The 18,219-nt window shown below is 36.2% G+C and overlaps 1 protein-coding gene across 1 annotated transcript in view; it reads right to left on the reverse strand.

The window, feature by feature from the left end:
- Window positions 1-18,219, reverse strand: part of prss12.L (serine protease 12 L homeolog) — a 92,907-nt gene that overhangs the window by 50,849 nt on the left and 23,839 nt on the right. The window contains exons 5-7 of the mRNA XM_018251626.2: window positions 14,552-14,730; window positions 12,796-12,937; window positions 4,473-4,669 (exon numbers count right to left, since the gene is read on the reverse strand). Coding sequence (XP_018107115.1) covers window positions 4,473-4,669; window positions 12,796-12,937; window positions 14,552-14,730 — 518 coding nt within the window. The remainder of the gene's footprint in view (window positions 1-4,472; window positions 4,670-12,795; window positions 12,938-14,551; window positions 14,731-18,219) is intronic.

The raw sequence follows: 18,219 nt of genomic DNA on the forward strand, positions 1-18,219 counted from the left end.
AAGCAAGAGCAATAGGGGATCTGTCAAATGTAAAAGACATTACTAAGAAAGGTCATTTATCAATGTCACCCTAAATGAGGCTTGACATAAAAAACTGCATGCCAACCACATTCAAATCTCAATGTGCCATTGCTACATTAGCTAGCAACCGTCTTTAAATGTATATAAAATGTAGTTGTTAAGTACTTTTACATGCTTACATAAAAAAAGAAAACATCTAGACCACAGTATTAATGTGGAAAGTTTACAGAAGGCCTATAGGAAAAACATATGTTTTCCAAAACCCTGTGGTTGAAGTTAATTCTCCTACTTCTGTAACGGACACCAGTCCTAGGAAAACTGAGGTAATGAAATTGTGAAATATGAGGGTTTGTGGTTTTTCAAGGACATAAAATAGTGTGTATTACAGTGCACTGGTTTTGGTAGCACAGATGGTTTGTATCTTTGTAGCCGGTTCATGTACTGTGTTATTAGGTTTTTTTTAGGCTGAGTAGACGGGTTTAAAAAGCGAGACTTATCAATCAAAGTCACACATAATTATTGCCTATATTATTCCCTGGGATAAAGAAATGATTAATGCTTGGTCCAAAACTGCTAGTGATGCAGACATGTTAAAAATGAAGACATCTGCATTTTTTATCTGTTGCACTAATGGGATACTGTTCTATTTTACAGAGCCAGCTGTAGACTGCTGCAAGATATGAATCCAGCAAGTCACCAGCAACAGCTGTAGGAGGGAATTACTTGTAATTGTGTCTTTCTCCAAGCAAATGTAATTGAAAGTCAGGAAATTGGAAACTTTTTAGATCTATTGATCATGCCATTTACATAAATAGAATGAACACACATGCAGTCTTAATGCTGTTTGGTTCTTTATATTCTATTCATTTCTATGTCAGAAGAAAGAACGTCTGTCTATAAATAAAAAAAATAAAGCGTGATATTTATTGTGCCCTGATTTCTGTCAGTTTTGCAGTATGTTAAGCTTGACAGCTTTTTTGAATTGTGTAAATCAGCTGAAGACGTTCAGTCAGGCAGAGAACTGTCAGACAGTAAATCCTGTGGGGCTGATGACGAGATGTCAATCATTTGGGAACTGTGGATCCTTAAACTCCAAACAGATGTTTTATTACCTTTATTTGCCTTCCTAACTTACTCCCAAGCCCCTACAATCATTAGTAAAGTAAGCTTTCAAATCCATCTGCCCATGATTGGGTTTCCTTAATGAAAGCCACGTGGAATTAATATACAGTAAGCTGGAGCAGAAGTGACCAAGAGTGAATGTTATAGAAGTATCCAATCACAACCAAATAAAGAAATGTAATTCCCAAAGAAAGTGCTGCCCAGCTTTACATCCTCCCACCAAGGTTTTTCTCCAAAACATGGGCAAATGCAAAAAAGAATGAACTAGGCATGCACCAAATCCACTATTTTAGGATTCGGACAAATTCCGGATCCTTTGGTAAAGATTCGTCGGAATCCTGAATCTTTCGGGAAAGATCTGGTTGAATCCCGAATCCTTTGGGAAAGATGTTGCATATGCAAATTTAGGAAATGAGGGGGAAAGAGAGTAAAATAAGGTAAAGAGTAAAGATAGTAAAAAAAAATGAAAAAAATTTGACTTCCTTATTTGTGTGATGAAAAGTCACATTATTTTTTTGATTCTGTTTCGGTTCGGCCAGGCACTTGGATTAGGCCAAGTCTAACTCCTGCTGAAAAGTCCGAATCCCTAATCAAATCCGGGATTCGGTGCACCCCTAGAATGAACCAAATGAAAAGGTTTCTAAACCTTTCAGTGATAGCCCACTTGACTTGACTTAAAATTATTTCTAAAGGGGTACTTTAAGGGGGTTATTTATCAAAGTCCGAATTTATCTCATTATTTTCTGCTACAAACTCCAATCAAATCCGCTCTGTTTTTTTATGCTTATTTATTATTAAAATTGCATTTTCTCTTTATTTTTTTCTGACTTTTCCCCCGATTTGCACGTTTTTTTCGGATTTTTCACCTGAAAACTCAGATTTCTTATGCTTTTTGCCCGAAAACTTCGAGGTATTTCACAAAACCCAGCGCACATCAAAAAGTCATTGGGACTTATCCCATTGACTTATATGCAACCTCGACAGGTCTGAGATGCTGGATTTTCAAATTGTGACTTTTCCATCCTCGGGGTTTAATAAATTCCGAAAGATTTGTGCTTTTTTAAATGTCAGATTTTATTAAAAAAAATTAAAATTTTTTCGCAATTTTGCATTAGTAAATAACACCCTAAATGTTTTGACTGCATGATACACCTAAGGTCTAGGGCAGGGGTATTAATCCTGTGACCATCCGGATGATATGTAACAATATTACAGTGCTGAGAAATTCTGGAAACTTTCAGGTTATCCATTTTGAAGTTTAAGAAAAATCTCTGGATACCTGCCTGTCCAGATGCTAAACAAAAGTAATTACACTTTTTCTTTTTCTACATTCTTATCACAAGCCAAATCTGTGTGCAGTGACTGCTTTGTCTTAATGAGGCAAACTTCGCTAGATTCATTATTGAAGCAAATGTCAATGGCATGATTTTTATGATGGTTAGAGCTCAGCACAAACGTAAAAGGTCAAAACAGCATTATAAATGTTTTCTTGCAATGATTTATAAATTAACATAATGCTGTTCTAATTCATTTGCCTCAGCCAAGTCATTGTTTAAATGCATAAACAACACCTAATGAAAAAGGCTATATATATATTTTTTTTGGCTGTTTACAATAATGAACTTCTGCAAATATTCTGCAGTCTAGGATGCCAATGATTTGGCTTTTCCATAGACATTCAATGACATCTGAGCTGCACAGTGACGAAAGAAGAGACAAATACGGTACCCATATGTCTGATTTGTGAACTCCCACATTTATATATTATTATTATTATTGATAACATGTATTTATATAGCACCAACATATTGCGTAGCACTGTAATGAATTATTGCACTTTAGTCCTATCAGCAAAGATAAGACCAATTCCAAATAAACCCAATATTTCCAAATTTTTCAATAGATTTCAACTGTGTTTTTACTTGATAAAACATCTTCCCAGTGATTTGAACCTGGCCTATAATGAAAAGTGAATAAATATAGAAAATGAGAGTACATAGCCAAGAGGCAGGAACATTTTGGGGGTTATTTATCAAAGTCCGAATTGATCTCAATATTTTCTGCTAAAAACTCCAATCAAATCCGCTCGGGTTTTTTACACTTATTTATTATTACATTTTCCCGAAAATTTGCTTTGCGGGAAAAAAATCCGATTTTCACAAATTTTTCGTAATTTTCACCCGAAAACTCAGAAAATTTTGGGGTACTGCCCGAAACCCAGCCCACATTAAAAAATCATCGGGACTTCTCTCATTGACTCATTGACCTCGACAGGTCTGAGATGCCGGATTTTCTAATTTGGACTTTTCCACCCTCTGGGTTTAATAAATTCCGTAGATTTTTTCTTTATTAAGAAAAAATCCATTTTTTTTTGTGATTTTTGCATTGAGTTTAGTAAATAACCCCCTTTCAGTACAAAAAAATCAGGATTGGTTCACTACAGAATATCTACAAGACATTTACAGTACAAACACCAAGGTGATATTATTCAAACCAAGACTTTATTCAAAATTCAAAAAGTATTTAGTGTATACTTTTTTGCCAGCCTCTCCCGCCCCTGCAGAAAGAATGTGTATTAGCAGTGAACAACTGCTAATATCATGAAATCTAAAAAAAAAGAATTTGTTTAAATTATTTAAAGGGGTTGTTCACCTTTGAGTTAACTTTTTTTATTATTTGCGCTTTTTGAGTTATTTACCTTTGTATTCAGCAGCTCTCCAGTTTCAGCAATCTGGTTGCTAGGGTCCATATTACCCTAGCAACCATGCACTGATTTGAATAAGAGACCGGAATATGAATGGGGGGGGGGCCTTAATAGAAAGATCAGTAATAAAATGTAGCAATAACAATACATATGTAGCCTTACAGAGCATTTGTTTTTAGATGGGGTCAACCCCATTTGAAAGCTGGACAGAGTCAGAACATGAAGACAAATAATTAAAAAAAAACTATTTAAAATAAATAATGAAGACCAATTAAAAAGTTGCTTAGAATTGGCCATTCTATAACATACTAAAAGTTAACTTGAAGGTGAACCACCCCTTTAAATAATTAGCTTAAAGTGCAATTCCAAGAACTGGAAAAGTATCTTCTTTATCAATTAGTTTGATTACAGTGTAATATAATAAAGCTACAATTACACAATAACTTCTGTATATAATTTCTCTATATATAGATGCCTGCCTGGATGTCTCACTCGTACATTGTCTGGAATTTGTCATTGCTGTTACTTTTTCGGTTTCTGTAGAGAACAAGGGGCACAGTGGGACAGTTTTCTGGGTTTACATCCCCATTAAATGACTCACTAACAATGTTTTTCAGGCACTTACCACTAAGGGGCCTTTGGGTTTCATTGTCTGGGTGGCAAGCTATGTGGACATCCTCATGGTGGCTGCAGTCATGTTTCCCCCAATCTTTCTTAGAGCACTGGCTAATCGTGGACTCCTTTCCTGTGCAGCTTACATCGTCCAACCAGATTGCACCAGCACTGCCTGTGTAGTGATTTTCAAATAGAATTTTTCCATTCCTAAGAAATAAATAAGATATACATGTATATAATACACAAGAGTCATGATTATCCTGAAAATGATGTTGGATAATGTCATCAGTGCTTAGTAATGTACTCATTGAAACTTGTCATCAATCATACCGCCCAACTGTCCCAGTTTTTCAGAGGGACAGTCCCTCTTTTAACAGCTCAACCCGCAGTCCCTCATTTGTTCTGGAAAGTCCATATGTTCTTTGCATTGAACAGCCAGAAAAAGAAACAAAGTTTCTCACTTAATTGGCTTTTAGCAGAGAGCACAGAACAGCTAACAGGTGCAAATAAGATACTTAATTTTTTTAGAGACACAAAAAAACAATTTAGATATAGAGAAATATTTTTAAACTTTCATAACCTGCCAAATTTTGTAAAATGAATATGGTAATTAGGGGGTGTGGCCATAGACAGGGTGTGGTCCAAAAAAATTGCTGTTCTACGTGCGAAAAACATTTTTGTCCCTCTTTTTACTTCCAAAATGTTGGGAGTATGGTCTAGTATAATAAATAATATACCCCCTGTTGTCAGATATAAGGAGATTAGAAATTACCTCAAAGTTTCATGACCTGTATAAAAGCACTCGACCTTCAGCCTCTTGTTTTTATATGGTCATGGAACTCCTTGGTTACTAATAATATCCTTATATTTTACAATTTTACACTGTATAATTAAAAAAAATCATACATTTTCTACTAGTCCTTGTGTAATCTAATAACCTGCTGAGTGTTCTACAGTCTCCACATTTAGGGACAGATTTATCAAGGGTCGAATTTCGAAGAAATGGGAGTTTTTTTAACTCCCATAACTTCGAAATTCGAATTAAAAAAGACCAATCGAAATTTATAAAAAAAATCAAAGGTTTTTTTTGATGAATAGGTCTGTTTTCGATCAAATTTGAATGGTACGAATCGAAGTAACAGCACATTTGTTTTTTCCAAAAAAAGATTTTTCAAAGTCCACCAATTGACTCCAAATAGGTTCTAGGAGGTCCCCCATAGGCTAAAACAGCAATTCAGCAGGTTTTAGATGGCGAATGGTCGAAGTTGAATTTTTAAAGAGACAGTATAAGATAAATTTCGATATTAAAATTTTAGATTTTTTTTTTTCAAATTCGAATCGAATTTGTACCATTCCCTAGTTGAAGTACACAAAATTAGCTCGAAATTCACATTTTTTTAATTTGAATTTTCACTTTGACCTTTGATAAATCTACCCCATAATGTTATGGATAGCATCTTTTCCCATTTCCCTCCCAGCCTGCACTGTAAAACTGAGTGGATAAGGCCATCGTTATGAGGTGAAGGAAGCCGGAGTAGCAATTTGTTGGGATTAGTTATGGGCCATAGTCAATCAAATTCTTTAGTATTTAACTTAAAATACACAGAAACCAGAGCAAACATTTTTAAACCTTCACTAGACAACAACAGCCACATAAATTTTGCAATGTATTTCTAGCCCTATTTCTCAAAACAAAAATTGTATTGACGTAATTAATCTAACCACAACAGAGATGTCTTGAATATCCCTTGTGTCTGTATGTGGTTTCTCAAGTGTTTAGTTTGACTTTGCTTATGTCACCCGCCAGTATGACAACACACATTCTTCTTTATTTCCTGTTTGTTGCAAGCTCTCTGGGTTACTTTCCATGTCTGCATGTTTTCCCTATATGATGAAAGCCATTGTGTTTATATTTCCAGATGGTGAGATGTTTGTGATTCATTTTGTTTGCAAGCTGTTGAATCTGTTTTTTCCTTATTTAGCCTAAACATTTCACTTTTGTAAGTTATTATATTGACATCTTGTAAACTGAGTTGTCACTAGGGGATTTCCCCAATTTAAGACACAAAGGGGCAAATTCACTAAGGGGCCGATTCACTAAGGGTCGAATATCGAGGGTTAATTAACCCTTGATATTCGACTGGGAATTAAAATCCTTCGACTTCGAATATCGAAGTCGAAGGATTTAGCGCAGATAGTACGATCGAAGGATTATTCCTTCGATCGAACGATTAAATCCTTCGAATCGTTCGATTGGAAGGATTTTAATCCAACGATCGAAGGAATATCCTTCGATCAAAAAAACTTAGGAAAGCCTATGGGGACCTTCCCCATAGGCTAACATTGAGTTCGGTAGGTTTTAGATGGCGAACTAGGGGGTCGAAGTTTTTTTTAAAGAGACAGTACTTCGATTATCGAATAGTCAATTCGATTCGAAGTCGTAGTCAAAGTAGCCCATTCGATGGTCGAAGTAGCCTAAAAAACACTTTGAAATTCGAAGTTTTTTTACTTCGAATCCTTCACTCGAAGTTAGTGAATCGGCCCCTAAGCGTCGAAGCGCCTAACGCTAGCGTGAATTCGCTAGTGTTGGGCATTTTCGTTACTTCGCCGATTCACGGACGCTGGCGTAACTTCGCTAGTGTTACTTCGCACCCTTACGCCTGGCGAAGTTGTGCAACGGACGTAACTACGCAAATTCACTTACGCGCGTATTGTTCTGAACGCTACCTTTTACGCCAGACTTCCTTCGCCACTTCAGACCAGGCGAAGCACAATAGAGTAGATAGGGATTGCTTCGAAAAAAGTTAAAAAAATTTTCTAAATCCCAAAAAACGCTGGTGTTTTTTCTTTATTATGGGTGATAGGCTGAAAAAGATCGAATTTTTTTGGGGCTCCCCTCCTTCCCCCCTACATTTCCAAACGCATGGCGACTTAACTATACAGTGGGCACATGTGTAGGGCAAAATAAACACTTTATTTGATGTTTTGAAGGTTTCCCAGGCTTGTGTAGTGCTGCTACGAATACTTCCATTGAAATTAGAATTTGGCACTGTATGCAAATTAACCATCACTAGCGTAACTTCGCTTTGCTTAGCGAATCAATGCTAGCGCAACTTCGCAACCTTATGCTAACCCTGAGCACAACTTTTTTTATTGAATTTGCGTAGTGCTTGTGAAACTACGCCTGGCGAAGTGCGGCGAAGCGGACGCCAGTGCAACTACGAATCTTCCCACATATAGTGTGTTATAATCGCTGCATATTCGAAATACAATAACCACAAAACAGAACTGATGCTGCCCAACGTGTGTAGTAACAGCCATAGTGGGATCTGCTTGTCACTATGCACACGGGTTTGATTTAGTGACATTAAGGCACAGCAAACATCTTTAAGATGGCCATAAACAAATAATTACAATTTATATGTAATTTTAATCTTAAAACTGTTTGTTTTGGGAGAGACAGGGTAACATTTATGTAAAGAGCAAATCTAACAGATGTGAAGATAGAAACCAAAATATTGGGGGGCGCCCGGCACGTACCTTTAAGTGCTGTCTACCCCTGTCCAGTCTGCCATTCTGTTCTGTGTACGCATGTGCGCATGCACCTATCTGACATCAGGGTTGCGTGTGTCCTGGTCTATGTGCGCATGCGCCTATCTTACAGCAGGGTGGCGTTCGATGTGAGACTGCTTCCAGCGCGCATGCGTGCGCTTAAGTATGCGCACGGTCACGTATGTGCACGCACAGTGAATGGGGCGATGCAGCTGCCCACTTGCCTGGGGTGCCCGGCCCATCTGGCCCGGCCCTGCAATGTGCCATGTTTTTTACCCAGAATACAGTGTTCTTAACAAATGTGCAATAACATGGTTGCACCACATGCGACAATACAGGGCAGCATCAGTTCTGGTGTTCGGTGTCAAAATTACATCTGTGCATATTACTATTATTAACATGTATTTTATAGTGCCAACATATTGCACAGTGCTTTGAAATAAATGTGTCTATACAATGAAATAACATGAATGACATACATAGAACATACAGAATTACATACATAACGACCAGTACAGGTACAAAAGGTGAGGAAGGCATAGCCCTTTAGGTGCGAGTCTACTGTGCAAATGTATGCAGACTAAAGTGGGAAGCCCAGAATTACCATCAGCATGAAGATGGCAGTAGCTCCAGGGTGTCCCTGTATCAGTAGGTACACTTGCATTCGATTTGGAACAGTCGGCAGGCAGACACACTGGCTACAAGCACAACTATAAAGAAGTACAAGGAGTGTCTATGGAGGCATACAGTTTCAATACGCTCAACAACTGTGCTCACTTCAACAGTGATAAATGAGTCCTTATTTGTCTATCTATCTCTCTCTCTATCTATCTATCTATCTATCTATCTATCTATCTATCTATCTATCTATCTATCTATCTATCTATCTATTATTTCTACTTATATATTATCTATCTATCTATCTACCTATCTATTATCTCTACTTATCTATCTATCCATCTACAGTTGTTAATTTGCACAGTAGCCCAGTTACAAATGGACTGACTAAGATAAAAGTATGAATGTTGAAAACCATCCATTAAAAACATGCATTCTGAGATAGGCCATGATTGTTGTGATTTTGAGGCAGCTCATGATTGTTTTTTTTTATCATCATCCGTGCTTTAAGGCTAAAGGTATGTTATTTTCCAAGACAATCTTTATATCAAAGATAGTAAAATGGTGTTAAACCTATAATTTCAATATCAACAGCTTGTATAGACTCACATCAGTTAATAGGATAAGTTGGGTTTTATGGGTTTTGCTGGCATGTAGTATATATCTCTGTGGTGGTTGACCTGCACTGTATGATTCATTTCCTGACAGAACAAAGAGGTTATTATGGAACAATTGGAAGGATCCCATTTATGGTGTAAAACAAATAGTTCAGCTGTGTCATTTAGCAAATCTGTACACTCAGTTATGGGCGAGTAAGAGATAGAAATGTGTGTTTTTCAAAGAAGCAACAAATATATGCAATAAGGATATTTATGTGCGAAGAGGTACAGTAAATAAGGGTAAGAATCTTTTCATGCTGGAAAACAATATTATTCTTTAGCACTCTGCATTTCTTCCATTCATATAATATTAAAATTATATACTGGTGTTATTTTTGCTCCATACCAACTACAGTAGCTTTCTCTATAGAATTGAAAATATCAGCATCTGAACATCTTATTTGAAACAAGAGAAATAAAGCTTTTTAATCAGATTAAGATGATTTTTTAAAAAAAAGGTTTATGCAAAATAAATGATATACTGTTCAGTGCTGAAATAAAAAGTGAGATTGTTCTTTTAAATTGGATCCAAAGAAGTGTGTGGTGGTTGCTTTTTTGATAATCTAGGCAGCAAACCAACATTGCCACCTAGAGTATATAGATCATGTAAATGGTATCTTCTGTGACTTTTCTTACCAAATCCCACAGTGATGTACTGTATATGCTTTACATGGACCAAATCCTTTTCATGTGTTTCTATTTGATGTTCTTTTGCAGATTTTATTTAGCTTTTATCTGATTTTCCCTCTGGTTTGTAGTACTTTGTGTATGCAAGCACTATATAAATAAAAAATCCATGTGCATATTCATGTATAATATATACTAACATGCTGTGAATAAAAGGGCTAACATCTGTATTTTGATTCCTTTACAACTGAATGCTTTCTATACAAAAGGAATTCTGTTCAGTTGAATCCACAAACAATCATCAGATTCACATTACACATTTCTGATATTTGATTGGGTTGTTCTCCTGCTTTATTAGCACGAGGAAAGCTGCCAGTAAAATGGAATTCTCTATTATTTCTGCAATTCTCTGCCCAAACAAACAGGAGCATTCCAGAGATTACTATTCAGTGACCATGTGCAGTGCAAGCAATATAGAAATGTATTCCCCATAAAGGGGACAATGAGACTATGAGACCATAGTATAACAGAAAGCCTCGGACTAAAAAACATTACACAAGGTTCTACAATAGCTTAATGACAAGGAAAAGGATACTTAAATCCTGTGTTTTATTAGTACAGATATATGATCTGTTCTCCACAAAGATCCAAATTACGGGAAAGTTATCTCCCATAGACTTCATTTTAATTTTAAAAAAATATTTTTTTTCTCTGTAATAATAAAACAATAGAAAACTAAGATATGAGTAATCCTTATTGGAAGCAAAATAATCCTATTGGGTTTAGGCAATGTTTATATGATATTCTAGTTGACGTAATGTTTGGGAATTCTGGATAACAGGTCCAACACCGGTACACTTAAAATAAACAGAGAAGTAAAACAATATTTTCTAATGTTTAAACTTCACCTTTCATTAAAGTTGTCATTTCTTAGTTGTACAACACTTACAGGCTTACGGATAGATCAGAAGATGCAGGAGATGACAATTAACAAGTAGAAATAAGAGATGGTGGTAAATAATGGCACAACCGAAATAGAGTGGAGAGAGTGTTAAAACACGGTAGGAAGTAAAGTGCATTAAAATCATATTAAAATGGAGAATACAAGATTAAAGGGAAAGATTGAAAGTGGATAGCAGAAGGAAAAAGTGTGAAAAAGAAGAGAAGATGGGGGAGCAAAAAAAAGAAATGGGAAAAGGAACAGTCCAGAAAAGGGGAGAGCAGAAAGAATGGAAAGGGGATGGGGAGTGGTAAAGGAAGTGGAAATGTGGAAAAAAATAAGAAAAGAGAGGGAAAACAAGGCAAAGGATATTTTTAAAAATTATCCTTTGCCTTTATTGAAAACATGCAGTGGGAAATGATACACTACATATCTAGGGCTATGGCAGTAAAATGTAATATAGGAGCACACAGTTTCTAAATAAAAATATAAAAGTTTGCAAAATACTCTAAACAATAGAATTTGTTGAAAACGATTCATCTTGAAATGGTATGAACTCTCACAAACTCCCTTTTGTTCATGCAGGTATTGTATTCGTTATTGGGAGAGGGGTCATAGGTTTCCAAGTATTTCAAAACTCATCATTTTTAAACAGCTCTGGGATCATTTTAACCTAACAAGGAACAAACTGACAAACTAAAAATTGACTGTAGTAACTCTCAAATAAAGCAGGGATCTTCAGCTGGAGGCCCATGGGCTGAACATATTTCTTCTAGCCATTTTTGGCTGTTCTCTGCAAAAATGGGTGTTGGTTTAAATGAAGCCTGACAAAATCTTTGAGCATGATCTGTTATCTGTCACCAGAGCAGATCAACAAGATGTCTCCAAAGCAGGCATGGTAAAGCAACAACTTTAACTCTGGTATATCCTCTTCTTTAACTGAAGGCTCAGGGCCGTTCACTTGAGCTCTTTGTTTACCTTAGTGATTCTTTACTTGTGCCTATTCTCTATGTAAAATATTATACTGCTTACTATTTTGTAGGGATGCACCAAATCCACTATTTTGGGATTCGGCTGAATCCATTGTGAAAGATTTTACAGAATCCCAAACTGAATCTGAATCCTAATTTGCATATATAATTAAGAATAGGGAAGGGAGAAAGAGAACCGCATTCCATTTTTTAACTTGCTGTTTGCGTGATGAAAATTCACGGGATTTTAAGGATTCGTCCAGGCACGAGGAGTCGGCCAAATCCGAATCCTGCTAAAAAAAGGCAGAATCTTGGCTCAATACTGAACCAAATCATGGATTCGGTGCATTTCTATCATTTTGTGGCACAATACATTCTGCTCTCCGTTAACATGTTTTCATATTTTCATATATCTGATAACTCTATTGCAAACCAAATAAACCAATTAATGGTAATGGTACACTGGGTAATTTGTAGTGTTTCACCTCCCCAGCATTTTTTCTGCTAGAAATACCCTTTCAAAGTACACTGAAATTGACACTATGCACTGGGTCCTGTATACTGATAGGTACTAATCATTGAAATCATGCTTTCCTGTGTTTTTGTGTAATACACCACAATCCCTAGAAAGCCCCCAGTGCATAGCTACAATGATCTCCTCCCATGGAGTAATACAATTCTGGAGCCAAAAATAGCTGGCATGATAATTATATAGCATTGACATTACTGTAATAAATCCAGTACTATCTCAAGAAAACATATTTGACTATTTTGTTTAAAAAAACAATATTGCATGATAAGCATGGTAGGCATTTTTTTATACTCTCAAACTTTCTGATAAATACAGACATGCTTTATTAAATGAAATAAAGAGAACACAGGACAAGAAACTATGAAAGGCCAGTTTATGGTATTTAAATCTATTAATTATAATGTTTTGCACGATTAACAGAAAATGAATCTTACTTGTATCCAAGTTGTCGACACACCACCTGTGTGTTCAGATCTGTCCAGCCATCATCACACACGGTTCCCCACTGTGCCTTGTGGAACACTTCCAGACGCCCTTCATGGTTACCTTTCCCACCTGCTAGTCTAATTGCACCATCTGGATGAATAAGATTAAAGCCTTCCATCAGAATGACATTTCTCATCCATTGGTAATTTTATAAAAGCTTCCGCAGAGTAGAAAGGCACATTACTTTGAAATCCTTCAATCAAACTATCTCTGTGCTTGTTCATACAATTTACTCAAGGTGTATAGAGAGTGATTTTAGGTATGATGTAGTATAATTGGCATACTTGATATAACTTGCTTTGGTCAAGCAGAATTAGGTTCAACAGTAAAAGCTATCTGAGGATATGTAGTGAAGTAAAATTACATTTGCAAACATTTGAGCCAAAACAATCAAAAAACAATGTTTGCTCCAGGTCAAGCACCCCCTAGTATCCATGCAGAATATTACTTTCAGATTCAAATGCTTTGCTGTGGGTTACTGGAACTGGAGTAAACTTTGCACATATTTGTAGCTGTTTAAACTGGGAAAAACTTTTTTCCAAAAGAAGCTCACTTTTCTTTGGTACTTCTGCCCAATCAATATGTGTTTTAAACATAACCTTATACTATATTGTTTTCATTATTTCATATGTTTATATTATGTTTGTATTGAACTTTTTTTTTAAACGGCCATAACATTCTCTTGGGGCACATTTAGTAAGATTGTACAGGTATAGGATCCGTTATCCAGAGAGCTGTGAATTATGAAATGTCCATCTTCCATAGACCCCACCTTAAATAAATAATTCACATTTTTAAAAATTATTTATTTTTCCTCTGTTAGAATAAAACTGCACCTTGTATGTGATGCAAACTTGGATATAAATAATCTTATTATCCTATTGGATTTAATTATTATTTATCTGATTTTTTTAGTAGACTTTAAATTACGGAAAGATCCCTTATCCAGAAAACCCAGGTCCCAAGCATTCTGTATAACAGGTCCCATACCTAAGTAATACAAATTGTAGACCTTTTCCATTTTCCCTTATGAAAAACAAATTCTCACAACTGACAATTATGTGTGAATTATTTTTTACCCCAGGGGTAAACAGGTTTGTACTCTCAAGTTAAAATATCCTATTTTGGGCCATATGAGAAATGCATTTTTTGTGAAAAACACCACTTTAGATTACATAAATTGGGCTGAACACAGTAAAACTGAAAAAAAAGATTTCTGCTCCAAAGAACACATTTTTACATGTACCAGAATATAACTGTTGTCACAACTACTCGACCTCTAAAAATACAATTTCTTTAAGATAATAGGTAACTCTGCAGTACAATATTCACTTTATTCTGAATAAATATGTCAGGCAGTAACAGAAATACATAATTTCATGTTACCTTAGTGAAGATATACTAATGAAGTAAGGGGTTGGGAATTGACATACTTGTTGCGCTTATATTTACTATAACTGACAACTAGCGATGGGCGTCAAATTTTTTTTGACGATTAACGGACGATTAAAACTGCCATCAAAATCGCCATTTCGCTAATTTTTCGTCTGTTTCGCGAAAAACGGGATAAATTCGCCCATCACACTGACAACATTTTCCCATGCCAAAGTGCTCAAATCTACTTGCAAAACATTTTCAGTGTCTTTTTTGGCTCAATAAGAGCTGTTGAAAACATTTAAGCAGAAAAAATGTTGAGGCACATACCTGCCAGTGGGGTACAGGATACTCCTGCATCTTCCTTGTGGCCACAGTTATGTTCACCCCATGGGCTCCTCTGACATTCTTCTATAGAAAGCTCATTCCCTGTGCACTGTACCTCATCCAATAGGATTAAGCCCACTCCTTCTCCAAAGTGAGCTTGACTCCAAGCCTTTGCAACACCACTACCAGAGAAAAAAAAAGTAATTATTTGTATTAACATATGTGCTGTAAATTATATATTGTAATAGCTTGTAAGCTTAATGCCCTAGTTGCTAGGAGTCTGTACATTTAAGACCCATATTGTGCTAAGCTAGGTCATATTTCAGACCCATGTTGAGCACCAATAAAGTAAACTTTTGTTTTTGGTGATCTAAGCAACTCCAGCAGAGCAAACAAACATGATTAATGCCAGTCATCAGCAGCACTTGAGGGGTCAGTTTATACATAGTTCACCATAAATTGACTATGTTATGATGACTGTGCTTTCAACTCTTTCAACCATTACTACTACTGAGTTAGAAGTGGTCCACATGGACACAGGTTGCCCAATATCTAATGTATACTACTGGTAAAAATCCCTTTAATACATTTCTTTTGCAAAAATGTCTGCACTTGACTAATAGACAAGAGATATTTATTATTGCAGTATTTAAGATTATCTTCCAAACATTTTCTAACTATTTATCCAACACTGCAGTAGGAACTATTGCAGGTCAGATCAACATACCTTTTAAAAATACTTCATGCAGGCTGAAAGCTGATTACTGATAACCCTTCTCCAGAAGTTGACCCTTTTGTGCTTTATGGTCAATGCCCTAGGCTATCAGACCAACAAGTTCTGGTCTTGTATGGAACAGAATTAGGCAGTTACAGAGGTCAAGGTGGAGACTAGGATTGCCACCTTTTCTGGAAAAAAATTATGGCCTTCCTATATATTTTTCCTTATTAATAACATTGGGATCAACCATCATTTTTACCGGCCAGGCCGGTAAAATACCGGCCAGGTGGCAACCCTAGTGGAGACACAAAGGTGATGTACATGTTCAGGCTGGCTGAGTTTTAGCATAGACTTAGGGTAAGGGCACACGCTAAAATTCGGGGAGATTTAGTCACCCAGCGACTAATTGCCTCTTCTTCGGGAGACTAATCTCCCTGAAAAGCCTTCCTGTCGGCTAGAATCTAAATCTCCGGCGGTATGGCACTCAGAGTGCTTCGTTTTCCAAAGTCGCCCAAACTTGCCTCATGAGGAAACTTCGGGTGACTAAGAACAGGACAACATATGTATAATCAACAATGGAGAGTGGCGCAAATAAGAGACAGAAAGTAGTTATATATGACAAATTACATGACTCCACCCTAACTGAAATAAAAATATGTGATAGGAAATCAATCAAAGGCTTACAGACGACTAAATTAAACTCAGTTCAGTGCCTCAGTATGCACAAAAGGAAACCACTAATTCTAACAAATTGTCACAGGGAATTGGGCTATTAGCTGAGAAATAGTTTATCTGGTCCTGTGTTAGAGAGCTCCATTAGCCCACAGTATGACGTGAATACTATTGTGCGCCTTAGTAGTGGGTATACTGCTACTAAAAACTCTTTGTTCAGACTAGAGAAACATTTTCAGGGTGAGTATTTTAGCCCAATCCCCTGTCAGTGATTTGTGAGAATTGTGGGAAAGTGAATAGAGCGTCTTCAAGGAGGTAGGTTTTACATTAGATACTCAAAAGGTAATCTTCAAGAATATGTACGGTGTGCAAAGTGCCATTTTGGTAAATGACCGCTAGACTTTTGGGGGTTATTGGAAGAAGATAAAACTGAAGAACATGCTAAAGAGTTTTTGGTGTGATAAGTTGAATTTCTGCTTATGGGACTTATGTGTATCCGTTGGGTTCCAGAGTTCTACTTCAAAATAAAGAACTACAGTAACTTTTGCACATATGTATATACATGTGTATGTGCACTTATAAGTGTATACTAAAACGGTTTCATTGTTTGCACGGCCATTTTTTATATTAATAATTTCCCTTTAAAAAGCTTGCCTCCTTGCCTCTCTGCTTGCAAACCTTGTAAGAAGGCATTAATTACAGACAGATCCTGTCAGACAGTAGTGCTCATCTGCCAAAACTTGAAAAGGGCTGCTGCATGCGAACTAGGACACTTACCACTTAGCACATCACATTTACAGCCATTTGTGACAGCGGCTGTGATAAAAGCTGCAACATTCTTTTTTAGAACTGCTAAAATAATTCAGGTCACATTAGCCCTTGTTATAGAAAAGCACATATGACAAGGAAGCGCAAGCGTGTTAATAGAATGCGCAGTAATATCTTCGGAAAACGTTAGGCTCACTGTATACCTCCAAGCTTTTCATTTTCTTTGTGATAGACTGAAAAAAGAAATTGAAAGAAACTATCCACAACTGTCATCTAAATTGAATAAAACAAGATTTTAATTGCTTTGGGGTGTTCAGTGGCAATTTTTACATTTTGTAGCAATTTTTCCAGAATAAACTTACCCAAGGGAATACAAAGGAATTTGAATTTGTCAAAATAAGCAGTCTGCAATTATTAAGACTTAGTCTACACTAGCAAAGAGCATCAGCTGTAAAACGTATGATAACCTAGCAGCTTATTAGCCCAGGCTAGCGTTGAGCATCAGCTACTAAGAAACCTAATTTATTAGCCCAGATTATGATAGCCAAGCTCATTAGCCCAGGCTAGCAGCGAGTAGTTCATTAGCCCAGGCTAGCATAGAGCATCATTGGAAAGTTATGAATACTTAGCATAGAAAATAAGCAATAAAGTTATAATGACCCAACCATCTAGAATAAGCTAGCAAATACGTTAATGGGGTTGTTCACCTTTAAATTAACTTTTAGTATGATGCAGAGATCATATGCAAATGGCTTTAATTTTTCATTATTTGTGTTTTTGAGTTATTAACCTTTTTATTCAGCAGCTCTCCAGTTTGCAAAGTCAGCAATATGGTTTCTATGATTACCCTAACAACCATGCACTGATTTGAATAAGAGACTGGAATATGAATAGGAGAGGCCTGAATAGAAGGTGAGTAACACAAATTAGTCATAACAATACATCTGTAGCCTTACAAAGCTTTTGTTTTTCAGGTGGGGTCAATGACCCCTCATTTGAAAGCTGGAAAGAGGCAGAAGAAGACGGCAAACAATTCAAAAAGAAAAAATGAAGGCCAATTGAAAAGTTGCTCAAAATTATCCATTCTATAACATAAGGTGAACCGCCCCTTTAAAATAGCTCATCAGCCCAGTACAGCAAAATCTACACATAACACTAAATCTAATCTAATCTAATCTAATACAGAAAAATTAAGTGTTATTGATATATAGATGTATATACTGTATAATAGTATGTAAATACATTTTTATTTGCAACTCTTTTTATTATACTGTACATATAGCACAGACAGCATTGCAAACATAAAAAATATCCAAATACATATACAAAAATAAATAGTGTATATTTAAATAACATACAACACCTGTTCAGCTTTATTTACATGTTTCCTTCCTGTTTTCTTATGTCAGTGAGACTTGCTCAATAACAGTGTAGGATGTAAAGAAAACGTGCGTGTCTGTCTGTGTGTATGTGTCTATTTTATCACACAAAGATAAGAATTTATCATAGCATT

The sequence above is a fragment of the Xenopus laevis genome, chromosome 1L (assembly GCF_017654675.1).
Source record: "Xenopus laevis strain J_2021 chromosome 1L, Xenopus_laevis_v10.1, whole genome shotgun sequence".
Taxonomy (NCBI): domain Eukaryota; kingdom Metazoa; phylum Chordata; class Amphibia; order Anura; family Pipidae; genus Xenopus; species Xenopus laevis.